A 13306-nucleotide genomic window follows, 5' to 3' on the forward strand; every position below is an offset into this window, starting at 1 on the left:
ATGGCAAACTCACAGTCATCAAGCGGTTTCCAACACACGGCCACCCTCAAGGCCAGGGTAGAACTACCCCTGGGAGTTCCCAAGATTAGAACTCTTTGCTGGCAGGAGGAAGCCTGTCTTTCTGCCATGGAGTGGCTGGTGATTTTGAACTGCTGACCTTTCAGTGAGCAGCCCAACATGTAACTGTAACCACTTCACCCCCAGGGCGATGATGTGTGATTTTAGATGGGTTACATAGCTTCTCTGAACCTCCATTCCCTCCCTTGTAAGATCAGGTGTCAGATGGCTTCACCATCCACATTAGTGAAACTTGCTCCAAGGCCGTCTGTTTCTAGACATTCCCTTCCTCTCTCAGACACTGTTTCCACGCCTTCCCCTGTGTCTCTCCCAGGACCCTGGGGTGGGATGAAAGGCTTTGTTCTTGCTGAAAGCTCTTCAGGGACCAGAGTTCTGCTGGGTGGTCTAGGGGGCTCAGCCCTTCTTCCCCACAAGCTGAGTGCCTCCTAATTCCCTGGAAAAACAGGAGGATGATCTTCCCTGAGGGCTTGCCTCAGACCACATAGGAATCCTGCCTGCGTGACTTCTTCCCTACCCAGCAGGCCAGTCTGAGTCATCCCAAATGACTACCAGGCCAGTGTCCATCAGAGAAGCCCACCTCAGAAGCTCCAGAAGAGAGCCATTTTCCTTGTGGGACATTCTCTATTGTTGCCCAAATACCGACTCATTGTGGGGATCAGTAGAATACTCTGGAAGCTAAGCCGAGTGCCAAGCTCCTCACCACACAGCCATCTGCTCCCAGCACATCCCTGGAGTTGGCCTGTGCCACCTTCTCAGATGATCGCCCACCCGGAAGCCATTACTGTGGAGCACCCACCAAGAAGCCAAAATGGCCTGCTCCGTTTTATGGAGGGCACTGGGAGCTGGAAGGAGCAGGAGAGGCCAGTCCCCCATCTCAAATTGCCTCTTGCAGCCCAAACCCTGCAGGAAGGTCAGCGCCCCGCCCCTAGACAAACAGCCCCAATGTGTCTCGCAGGTGAGGCGCGTCTGTTAAGCTGTTGAACAGACCGGGCGAGCTAGGAAGGGCCGGGCCACCCAGCGAGAGCACAAGGAACGCTTCTGCAGACACGGTTACAGCCTTGGACTCCCCCAAACAGGCGGCAGCGGACGGGGCAAAGGGGAGGTTAGGTTACTAGGGGCACCGTTAGCAAAATACTCTTGGGCTCCGATTGCCCAATAAATCTTCCCTGGCTGCATTTTTTGGGTGAGAGGCACTAGAAGGGGTGATGAGATTGGATGATTATCTGCTACCAAAGGGTCCCCAAACCCTGATCTCCTTTGCCACCCAGAAAGGCCGGCGGGAAAAGCTGGCATACATGAAGTGAAGGAGCTGATCTCATTAAAGGACTTTGGGATCCAGCAAGAGGGGCCTTCTGACAGGTACACGATTTGAAACATGAGTCCGTGACACGGGGAGAGGCAGGGCACAGCAGCATGAGAGTCCTGAGTCCCTCCAAGCCAATAGAGGAAATGACCTGAACCGATAGCAGCTCCCACGCCTCCCCAGAGGACTCCTGACCCTCCCTCACTGAGCTGCTCAGAGCCCTCGCTCCTCAAAGCGTGATGGATGGGGGCGGTCTGTGGACCAGCCGCATCAGCAGCACATGGTAGCTTGTTCGAAACGAAGAAGAGGCTCAGGCCCCACCCAGAACTACTGGAGCTGACTCTGAATTGTCACAAGATCTTCCATCTGAAAAGAGTGCTAATTAATTCACAACAGCTAATGCACTGTCCCCAAAAAGTTGGCGTGTGTGTGGTATGCACCCAATAGAAGCCTCCGAAGAAAAGCCTGGTGGTCTAGTTCTGGAAAAGCGGTCACTGAAAACCCTGCGGGGGTTGCCGTGAGTTGGCATCACCTCCATGTAACCTTTTAATTTTTAAAAATGTCATGTCTGAGAACCATTGCTTGAACTAACCAGAATACCGTTTCCTGGTCCAGGGTTCACCTCCTGGGCTGTGCTTTGGACTGACCCCTTACTGTCAGACCTATTGCTCTGATTATACTCTGTCTGCTCCCTATCGGAAAAATAGAGGTCAGAGGAAGCCATGCCCCATGATAGGCATATAAGTGGCTGACAATAACTAAATGGGCCGCCAAGCTGACATAGCACTTTCCTATTAACACATGTCAATAATTTTAACCCAAATACCTTGTGGAAAAATTTATGGCATGGAGCCAGACCAGGGGGGAGGGAAGTCTCTTGAATCATTCCAGGGAGACACTTACCTATATTCCAAGCTAACTTTATGCAGAAGGTGTTTTAATTCACTCCCCTTGTTTCGCTTTTTGATGGCTCTGTCCACTTTACAGACTTCCTTAAGAGGAGAGAGAAGCCCATGCATAGGCTAGGATGAGAAAGGTGTTCTGTAACAAGCCAGGGGGATTCTTTGCAGCCTCGGGCAAGCTGTCAGCTGGCCTCTTCATCCTCTGGCACCTCATGAACCTACAGCATCTGTTCCCTCTTCTCACGGTAAGTTCAAGACAAAGGAAGTCAGGTTATGAAGGAGCATATGTGTTTCAAAGTCAGAGTGGTCACAGCAACAGGTGTATACTGACCACCTGCTATGTGTTTAGCATGTATATGAGGGGCAAGTAAAGGCACTCTGGTAGCATCGTGGGTTAGGCACTGGGTTGTTAACTGTAAGGTTGGCAGTTCAAACCCACCAAGTTCTCCAAGGGAGAAAGATGAGACAGTGTGTTCCTATAAAGATTTACAGTGTAGGAAACCCTCAGGAGTCCTATTCTGTCCTATAAGGTCATGGTGGGTCATAATAGACTTTATGGCATGAGTTTGATGTTGGTTTATGAGGAAAGAGCATGAGAGTTGGAGTCAGAACAACTTGGGTTCGCTAGGAGAAGGTGGGCATGGTTCCTGTAAACTCCCTGTGTTTGGGTCTCCTTATCTATAAATGATAAGCCAAAAAGAAAAAGTCCCAAACTTTCTACCATCGAGTTGATGCTGACTCAGAGCGGCCAGATAGGACAGTGTCGAACTGCTCCTGTGGAGGGGCTTCTGAGACACGGTGGGAGTAGAAACTTCATCTTTCTCCCAAGGAGCGGCTGGTAGTTTCGGCTTTGACTTTGTGGTTAGCAGCCCAACACATGACCATTATGCCACCAGGATTTCTTACTGGTCCACCAGGGCTCCTTAAATGTCTGGTCTTCAAAGTTGTTAGCTTTTTCTCCCCTCTCTTGGTGTAATTCAAGAAATGGAGAAGCCATGCGTCATCGTCCCAACCCCTTAATAAGGCTAACAGGATAAGCAGCAATGCATCAAGGCACAAATGATTCCATATGCCAATGCAACCCTGGATTCAATGCCCAATGGGCAATACAGCAACCAGTGAGGTCTACAAAGTCTCTCGGGTGGAAACTGAGTCAGTGACGAGAGTAAACAATAGATCCCAATGTATGCCCAGCATGTGCAGAGGTGTGCAGAGAATCAACCTGGGCGATCATGACAAAAACCATCTGCAGAGGCAGGGGGCAGGGGATGGGCGGGAAGAAGGGAGAGGAAGGAGCCCTCACCCCCAATAAGAAGTGGAACCCCATTTAAGATCGTATTTTCTTTGTAGTGTTCCTGAATCCTCAGCAGGGCAGGGTGTGTCTTACGCCTAATCACTTGGGAGATAGAAAAAGGGCAGACCAGGCACCCAGAAGGAAGCACACAAGGAGAAGTCACGGGCCCAGTGGAGAAGAATCAGGGGAATGCAAAGGGAGTCTTCAGGAAGGAAAGGGATCTTCCCCCAGAGTTGACAAGGAACAAAAGCTTTCCCCTCGAGTCTGTGCCCGAATTCAGACTGAACAGCCTCCTACACAGTGATAAAAGGAGATCTCTGCTCTTTAGAACCACTCACTTGCCGTGACGTAGTTCCTTGCTGTTACAGAAGCAACTTAGACAGAAGGGAAGTTGAGGTCTGCCTGAGGACAGACTTGGGAAGCCAGATGGCCTCCAGCCTGCACTGAGGCATGGTCCTTTAGTCAGCACGCTCTCTGCCACCCATTGCCTCCCTGGTTTTACTAGGCATAGCCCTGGATACAGACCTACTCTTTGTTTTGCTTCTTAAAAGTGCGCCTAATCTATTGTAAAGAGCAGGGGAGGTGTGCAGCCCAACACTACTGGTGGGAACTAGCCATTCCTGGGCAGGGTCATGGGCCATCTTCATGAAGATTGGCTTGAGTCCATTGTCATGGTCACTGTGTAGGGCTTCCAGCAGGGGCAGTGGGGTGCGGGGCGGGGAGAGTAAGCTTCCCACCCTCTACCAGACAGTGTTCTGCTGTGAACCACTGGGCTTCCTCTGGCTCATTTTCAGAAGTAGATTGCCAGGCCGTTCTTCCCAGCCTGTCTTAGACTGGAAACCCCACTGAGGCCCACAGATCCACCACAGGTGACCCTGCTGGTCTCTGAAGTGCCAGCAGCATCACTTCCAGCATTGACTCCTAGCAACAAGAAAGCACCCGTAGTGTAACAAACCAACAGAGTGGTGGAAATGAGCACTTAGAAATGTGCACGTGTGAGGGGGAGTTATTTTAAGGAAGTGGCGGGTGAAATTATGGAGTGCAGACAAGTCCAAATTCTGACCGTCAGGTGACAGGTTGGAGGGTCCTACAGTCTTTATGTCCCAAAATCCACATGTCAGGCAATGGGAAGAATGAAGACTGGGAGGCTTTGGGGAAAATAGCTATTCAGCGTCTGGAGGCAGAGTATTCTTAGGGAAAAAATCCCTTCTGCGCTTAAGGTCCACTTACATTAAGGAGGATAATTTGATTTACTTAAGGGCAACTTAAGGTGGCTAAACATTGTTTATGTGCCTGTTTACAGTTCAAATCTTTAAACGATCTGGGATTTATTCTGTTATGAGCATTGTACGTATTTTCCAAATAGTGCTACTTATCAAATAAATCACATTTTCTCCACTGATTTGAAATGTCAATCTGCTCCAGATTTTGAAAGTGAGAAGGCATCACCTCAACCTCAACCTCATTTTGTACACAAAAATTAATAACTTTACATTAATGTAAAATACAAAACCATTGAGCCTTCCGAAGAGCACCGAGGAGCTGAGGTCCAGGACCAAGGGCTAGGCAAAGAGTTCTCTGACAAGACATTGTGGAAAGCACAATCTATAAAATACCAAATTCATAAACCAGACCCTGTTCAGAAACATTTCTGTTGTGAAAGATCCTGTTCAGAAGATGGATAGACAAGTTACAGATTGGGAAATAATGTTTGAAACCGCATATCTGACAAGGGCTTTTCATCGAGAAGAGTTAAAGAATTATCAAAAGGCAGCGGTAGAAAGCAAAAAAGTCCAATGATAAAAGGTACAGAAGACATGGACAGATATTTCACCAAAGGGCAAGTGAAGACAGCAAACTATGTGCTCAACTTCATTAAGCATTTCAAACATGCCAATGAAAAATCACAACCACAGTGATGTCTCCTAGTTCATGAAACCACATGTCACAATGACTAAAATTAAAAGAAAAGCACCAAATTCTTCTAAGGATATGGAGAAACAGTGATTTTCATACATTGCTGGTAGAAACTAAGCAGTACTCTTACAAAATGAAATGGGCACTTTCCACACAATCTGGCAAATAGTGGTCGTGCATATTTATTCCTGAGAAGTGAAAATTTGTGTTCACACAAAACTTGTACATGCTTATTCATAGGAACTTGATTCATAAGTTGGAGGTGGGAGGGGTGCAAGTGGTATTCAAATACAAAGAAGTAGTGTAAGGAAATTCTTATGCTGATGAAATAATTCTGCATTGTGATGGTGGTAGTTACAGGAATCTATACACATGATGAAATTGCATAAAGTTATGCCCTGATGGGGCTGTGGGTTAGATTTACAGCCTCTGAAATCCTATTTAAAAAATTATTATGAGTCAGGATTTATTCGATGGCAAGTGGGTTTGGGTAGACACACACACACAGGCATGCAGGTCAGAAAATGGTAAAAAACAGAATTATTTCTGGAGCCTATTCATCAGTAATGTACAAACATCCATCTCCTGGTTTTGATATTATTTATGTTAAACAATTATAGAAGATCTAGACAGTTATATAAAATGACAACATTGGGAGAAACTACAGGTACTGTTTTTGCAACGACCCGTTGTTACATGCCATCCAGTTAAAATTGACCCAATGTACAACACAACAAAACGCTGTACCCTCCTTATCATTGTAGCTAAGTGAGAGCCCATTGTTGCAGCCACCGTGTCAACCCATCGCGTGGAAGTCCTTCCTCATTTTTCACGGACCCTTGACTTTCCCAAACATGATGGCCTTCCCCCAGGACTGGTCACTCCTGATTACATGTCCAAAATTCACCAAACAAAGTCTAAGCCTCCGCATTTCCAAGGAGCATTCTGACTGTGTTTGGTCAAGGCCGATTTGTTCATTCTATCAGCCCATAGCACATTTAATCTTCTTTGCTAACAGCATCACCCACACGCACCAGTTCCTCTTCAACCTTTCTTATTCATGGTTTGGCTTTTGCGGGTAGTGGAGGCCATGGAGTATACAATGACTTGTGTCCTTTATACCTTGCTCTTCAAAGTGACATCTTTACGTTTTAAGACTTTAAAAGGGGTCTTTTGCACAGATTTGCCTGATGCAATATGTTGTTTGATTTCTTTGACTGCCGCTTCCATAGGTATTGATTGCGGATCCGTGTGAAATGAAATCCTTGGCAATTTCAATGTTTTCTCCGTTTGTCATGATGTTGCTTATTGGTCCCGCTGTGAAGGGTTTCTGTGTGTGATTTTCTTTTTAATGGTGAGGTGTGTGACCCAGACGGAAGGCGGTAGTCTTTAGTCTTCCTTGTGAAGTGTTGTCAAGCCCTCTTCACTTGGAAAAAGAAGAGCTGATTCATTGTATCAATTCTATATTTCAGGTTACTAACACTCTTTCCTCTGATCCTGATGTTGAGTTCTTCCTGTAGCCCAGCTTCTCAAAATCAGTATTTAAAATGAAATCGTGTTTAAATTGTTAAGAAAGAGAAGCCTAGGAGGGAAGAGAGAAGAAACCTGACTTTGTCAGATATCGGTGGCTAATTCATGACACTCACCACCCCTCCCCATTTATACATGCACACAGCACCCTTGTGGAAATTGACCTACTTAACCCAAAATAGCTGAAGCCCCTTTTCCAAATCGACCTATAGTTAGTTTTAACCCATAAACTATTACTATGTGAGCCAGCTCCAGCTTCGTTTCTACACCATCTGGGGTAAGCGACATCTGGATCTTTGCACATACATAAAATACCTAAAGGCAAACTGACTGCCAGCAAGTCAGTGTCGACTTATAGCTACCTATAGGATGGAGTAGAACTGTCTCGCTTGTTTCTGAGACAGTGACTGTTTATGGGAGTAGAAAGCCCTGTCTTCCTCCTGTGGAGCTGCTGGTGGTTTTGAACTGCTGACCTTGCAGATCACAGTCCAACTATTTTAGTGTTTTTTGTTCCTTAAGGGCAGAATTCCCTAAGAATCTTCTCTTCCATAATCATAGAAGAGTTATCAACTTAAATACATTCATGTTGATTCCTATCGGTTGTATTCCACGTTGGCCCATTGGCCCGACAAATTCCAGTACAAAATCCAGTCCAGGGCCAGATGTTGCAGCTAGTTGCCATGTCTCTGTGGGAGGCTTAGATTTGACGCCCATCTCTGTCACCAGGCACCCAGAATTCCTATCTGAAAAGTAGCATCACCAAGCTGGCCTCGTTTATCGCTCTCAGTCCACACCAGGGACCTGGCGCAGACTTCTCTGGCAGCACCGTTTCTGAGAAGTGTACAACACTTTAAGAGGGTGGAGGGGTTGCATGAAGAAGGCCTTCTGGCTTTGGTTGACGCCCTGACCTGGGAACACAGCTCAGGCGGAGTGAGCTAGGCAGGAGCCTGAAAACAAGGAATTTGGAAGTAAGCCTTCCAGGGCATCAGGAGGGAGACCCTACGAAGGGACTCCTCCTCGCTCTGCTCCCCCTCACCTGGAGGGACTGGCAGCCAATCCAGAGCGCAGCCGGGGCCCCGCGGCCAATGGGAAGGCGGCGCGGCGCGCTTTCCCCGGCGCTATAAGTGCGGAGCGGCGGAAAGTGAAAGTGGTGCTGGCCAGGCGGGTGCAGCCCGGGCCCGAGCGCAGCAGCCCCAGCAGAGCCGCTAGGATGCTCCGCTCTCCGCAGCCGCAGCCCGGGGACTCGGGGCCGGCCGACCGCCTTCCCCAGACCACGCCGGCGCCGCAGTCCAAGCCGCTCACCTCCTTCCTCATCCAGGACATCCTGGGGGATGGCGCGGAGCGGGGTGGCAGCCCGGAGCCCGAGCCGGACCCACGCGGAGACCCGGAGGCGGAGCCCGAAGGAGGCCGAGGCCGTGCCGGGGGCCCAGAGGAGGAGCTGGGCTCCCAGGCCGGCGCCGCTCGGGGGGAGGCCCGGAGCCCCGGGGAGACGGAGCCAGGTAGGACGCCCACGGGCTTGGGTTGGGGGAGGTCCTGTGGACCCGCCGCCAGGCTGGAGGCTGCGGCGCGCGCGGCCCGGGGCAGGCAGGGGTGGCCGGAGCAGAGCTCACTGGGCTAGGGATGCAGGGATGCTGGGCCCGCAGTGACAGGCAAGCGAGGCGGGCTCCTCCCGGGTTCCGCCCGAGCGCCGGGGGCCGCGCAGCGTGGCGCTGGGCACGACTCCCCCGGCGCGGCCCTCCAGCTGGAAATCAGCCTCCGCCTGCTCGCAGCGACCGGCAACTTTTGTTAGGCGCCAGCCTCACGGAAGTTAGAATAACTAATATCTATCTATAGAATAACGAATAGCTAATAAGAATAGCTAATATCTATCTATAATATGACTAAACTAGGATTTGGATCAGCCAAACCATTCCCTTTGACTCCCAAACCCATGGGCTGTAAAAGCCACGGCCTTCAGGAAATAGAGCATCGTTGGAACCGTTGAACAGGGACATCATTTCTTACCCATCACTTTTTATGAGGCGGGCGAACGCCTCGTTCAGGAGAAATATGATTAAAGCAAGCGAGTGAATTTGCTGCTCCCATTAACCCTTGCAGTTTCTCCCATCGCACAAGCCCTCTCTTGCCCACCCGGAGGTTAACGCCCCAGCTTTTTAGTTGCGCATTAACAGAGATCTTATCCCCTTCCGACTTCCCTTCTCCCACCCCATTTCTATCCACAGACCCAGGATCCCCATTTATTTAAACCACGACATGCCTCTTAACGTTGAGTTCTTGCCGATTATTGGAAAAGGAACATAACCCATCTATTTACTCATTCTCCTCTCTGGAGAGCTTGTCAGTCGTGCGAAAACACCACCATGTATCCAAAGACGACCGTAGGTGGTGGCTTCATTCCCTAACGAGATAAGGTTGACTTGGAACCCGCCCTCTTCCCTGCTTGCTAACTCGTAACTTTGTTCTTCCCATCCCTCCTTCTCCCCTATACTCTCCAGAGAGGCACTTTGAGACTTATCTGTTAACTTCGGGCGCCCTACCAAGCCTCCCACCAACACCCAAGCAACCGCAGAAGCGTTCCCGGGCAGCCTTCTCCCACACGCAGGTCATCGAGTTGGAGCGGAAGTTCAGCCACCAGAAGTACCTGTCAGCCCCTGAAAGGGCTCACCTAGCCAAGCACCTGAAGCTCACCGAGACCCAAGTGAAAATATGGTTCCAGAACAGACGCTATAAGACCAAGCGGAAGCAACTCACCTCCGACCTAGGAGACCTGGAGAAGCACCCCTCTATGCCAGCTCTGAAAGAGGAGGGCTTTGCCCGGGCCCCCCTGGTCTCCATGTATAACAGCTACCCGTATTACCCTTACCTTTACTGCCTGGGGAGCTGGAGCCCGGCTTTCTGGTAATGCTCGCTCAGCTGGCGATCAGATGTGATCACAAACTGCCTTCCCCAGAGTCTCTCTGGGAAGCAAAAGGGGCCAGGACCAGGAAGGACTTGGGGGGAGCAAGAGGGGTGCAGATCAAAATCTCAGGTTTGCATGGGGATCTGAGATCTTTCACTGGCAGGCCAAAGACAGGCATGGAGCAGTAAATATTTTAATGTCTAAGCAACTCCCCAACACACAGTGTAGAATATCTTTGCTTTGTCTTTTCTTTATCTGCCTGTTTGAACATGGGGAGTGATGTGCTCAGGTGCTGTTTTCAGGGCTGTGTATGAATTTGTACGAACTACCTTCCTCATTTCTACAGAGTGCATCCCTCCACCTTCCTCTGATAGCTGTACATCGAGAGAGCAAACCGGAGGGGAGAAAGGCCAGCAGTGATGAGAATGTTTCCTACCTTGACCTTGGAACATGACCAAAGTCTTTTTCAGTCTCTATAAGAAAACCTCGCAGAGAGACAGACATTCCTCATGCTCAGAGCAGACAGGCCTGGGTTATGAGGGATGAGTGATAGGGGCGGAAAAGATGGGCCGCTTCTTATGTCTTGTTAACACAGGACACTCACTCACTGAAGTCTTTTCAGGGTGGTGCAGGTTGAACAAGACCCACTCGCTGTAGTTTTAAGACAAGCTGAACAAACACAGCTCTGCAGGGTGGGCCCCTGCTAGGAGAACCCCAGCACGTCCAAGGCAGGGGCTTCAGGAGGGGCCTTGCTCTGCTACCACAGGCATCGCGTTGGTTACTGGCTAGGGTAGAAAGGCCTGTCCTGGAACATTCTGTTCTGGGCCTGAGAATTCAGACTCGGAAGGTTCCTGGAGTTTTCAGGAGTGAACTTAGTCCGCATTGTAAGGGACCACCTCGCTCCTAACTGCAAAGCCCTTCCTTCCCAGCTGCCTTCCGGTTTCCTTCCTTTGCTGCACCCATCACTTCTGCTCAGTTCCTATTGTGAGCTTGGCTGCACCTAACATACATCTTCCGGAATTAGCTTGAGAGTTCATCTTGAAAAACAAAACAAAAACAACTTTATCTCTGGATGGTTTAAAAAGAAAGAGTGTGTGTGTGTGTGTGGGGGGGGGGATACTTTTGAATAGGTCAGATGACAGGCGTTTCCAAATCAACAATTTTTATGTCTTCATTTAAAAACATACGGCATGATATTTATTCTAAATCCTATTTAAAGACCCACCAGATCTAGAAGGTCACTGACTCCCTGCTGCCTTGGTACGACTTGCTGGTGGCTCGGTTGCCACCGTTCAGTCTGACAGTCCTTTTTTTTGCCTGGACTTCTTGCTGGCAGGGAAGCTAAGAGGTATGGGGCTCTCACGTGCAAGGGACGCTGTGCAGAACGCAATGCCGCTGTCACTGCTCCCTCTAGACTCGAGAGGGAACAGAGGGCTCATGGGCCGGGGACAGAGGAGGGAGAGAACCCAGGCTTTGGAGAGCCGTTGACTTTCCAGTCCACCGAGAAAGGCCCAGAGGACTTTGCAGGGAGAGGCTAAAAAGAAGAGACTGTTATCAAAGAACAAACTTATTGTGAGGTCCATCACCAAACTAATGCAGAAAATGCCCAAATGCTCTTGGAACTGTGGGAGAAGCCAACACTTCTTAAAGCCCTGGTCCCCCAAACGGGCTGCGGAACGGATGAGAGGAGGACAAAGGAGAGATGGGGCTGCCCTTCCATTCATTCCCCTCCCACTGTCTCAGGTGAGCTGGTGGACGCAGCCACCAGGATTTTAAAAGCCAGCTACTAATGTGGTCCTGTCTGGCCTGGCAGGCTCTCGAGCCCACTACTTAATTCTGTTTAGCAAGAAACCTTTCAATTTCCTCCTCCGACAAGCGCCAAGTTACTGTTGGTGGCAATACTGCCAAAGTAAGCTGGTAGAAAGTTGGCTGGTTTGGCACCATTTTCCATGGTTTGGGCCCCGTGTGGAATTATTGTTAAGTGCCACGTACTGCCAACTGCCACCAGGGCACTAGCTAGCACAAAGGCTGATCGCTTGGCTTGCTTTCTCCTTGGTCACATGTCTTTATTGCGTGTGTTAGTGCCCATTGTCTCCTCACTACCCTTTCCCCTCCTGACACTCGGTATTTAATTCCTTCCGCCTGACATGTAAGTGTGAAACATTTTACTGCGATGTATGCATTGTGCAGCCAAAAAAAAAAAAAAAGGTCTTTATCCTTATCCTTTTGTCCTTCCATCTTCCCTTTTTTCCTATTGGAATTAGTGATACGCCCATGTCTGAATGAGTAGGGAAACCTGTGAACAGCTAGTCTTCCAGCTACTGATCGGCGAAGTGGATGGCGCCCTTTGCTATTGGACTGAGACAACCTGTTCCATTGAAGGAATCCGCTTGGGTTTCCCACCTGCATGACACACCCTGCTCTGAGCTGTAACATCCCCCAAGCCGTGACTTGACGTTTAGTAAAGTAGCCCTGGCTGACTTTATTTTTCTATGTATTTTTGGGTAACATACAAGTGTTTTTCAAATAAAGGATGGTGTCTTTACTAGAAATTACTGTGTGGTTTTCTGCCTCCTAAAGGCTTTTCAACTTAAATGTTTCTGGTTTCCTTGTTCACCCAACCTCAGTCAGGTCACCTGATGAATCAGTAGAGATCAAAGCATTAGAAGCAGCAGCTTAGGAGGAATGAACAATGGCCGTGGTCTTGTGGATGCCCTGGTGTTGAAGCCTGGCTAGTTAAGGAAGGGGAGAGGAATGCCTATGCTATAAGAATCACCTGTTCTATTTAAGTGGGAAAACCAATGCAAATGCCATCGTGTGAACTCAGACTTATGGTAACCTCTTTCCTTTTTTAAAATACTTTTATTGGGGCCTCTTATATCTCTTATCACAATCCACACATTCATCCATTGTCTCAAGCACATTTGCACATATGCTGCCATCATTTTCAAAGCATTCTCTTTCCACTTGAGCCCCTGATATCAGCACCCCATTTCTTCCCCCTCCCTCCCCCACTCGCCCTCTCCCATGAACCCTTGATAAGTTATAGATTATTGTTTTCATATCTTACATCATCCTCCGTTGCCCCTCATCCACTTTTCCATTGTTCATCCCCCTGGGAGGGGGATAGAGGTTGATCCTTGTGATTGATTCCCCGTTTCTCCCCCCACCCTCCCCAATCCTCCTGGTATCTCCTCTCATTGTTGGCTCTGAGGGGTTGATCTATCCTGGATTCCTTGTGTTGCAGGCTCTTACCTGTAGCAGTGTCCATGTTCTGGTCTAATCCGATTTGTAAGGTAGAATTGAGGTCATGACAGTGGGGGGAAGGAAGCACCAAAGAACTAGAGGAAAGTTGTGTGTTTCATCAGTGCTATGCTGCACTC

The 13306-nt window shown here is 49.1% G+C and overlaps 1 protein-coding gene across 1 annotated transcript; it reads left to right on the plus strand.

Moving 5' to 3' along the window:
* The first annotated feature begins 8234 nt into the window (after positions 1-8234).
* On the plus strand, positions 8235-12475 carry NKX3-1 (NK3 homeobox 1). The gene is made up of 2 exons (XM_004707606.2): positions 8235-8523; positions 9520-12475. The coding sequence occupies exons 1-2, from the start codon at positions 8235-8237 to the stop codon at positions 9924-9926; spliced, it is 696 nt and encodes a 231-aa protein (XP_004707663.1). The 3' UTR covers positions 9927-12475.
* Positions 12476-13306: the final 831 nt, after the last annotated feature.

This window comes from Echinops telfairi, unplaced genomic scaffold (genome assembly GCF_000313985.2).
Source record: "Echinops telfairi isolate 266 unplaced genomic scaffold, ASM31398v2 ScPeMD7_9;HRSCAF=40, whole genome shotgun sequence".
Lineage (NCBI taxonomy): Eukaryota > Metazoa > Chordata > Mammalia > Afrosoricida > Tenrecidae > Echinops > Echinops telfairi.

Coding starts and splice junctions, on each gene's coding strand:
- NKX3-1 (XM_004707606.2), top strand. CDS start 8,235: ATGCTCCGCTCTCCGCAGCCGCAGCCCGGGGACTCGGGGCCGGCCGAC. Junction 8,524..9,519: donor CCCCGGGGAGACGGAGCCAG/GTAGGACGCCCA, acceptor TATACTCTCCAG/AGAGGCACTTTGAGACTTAT.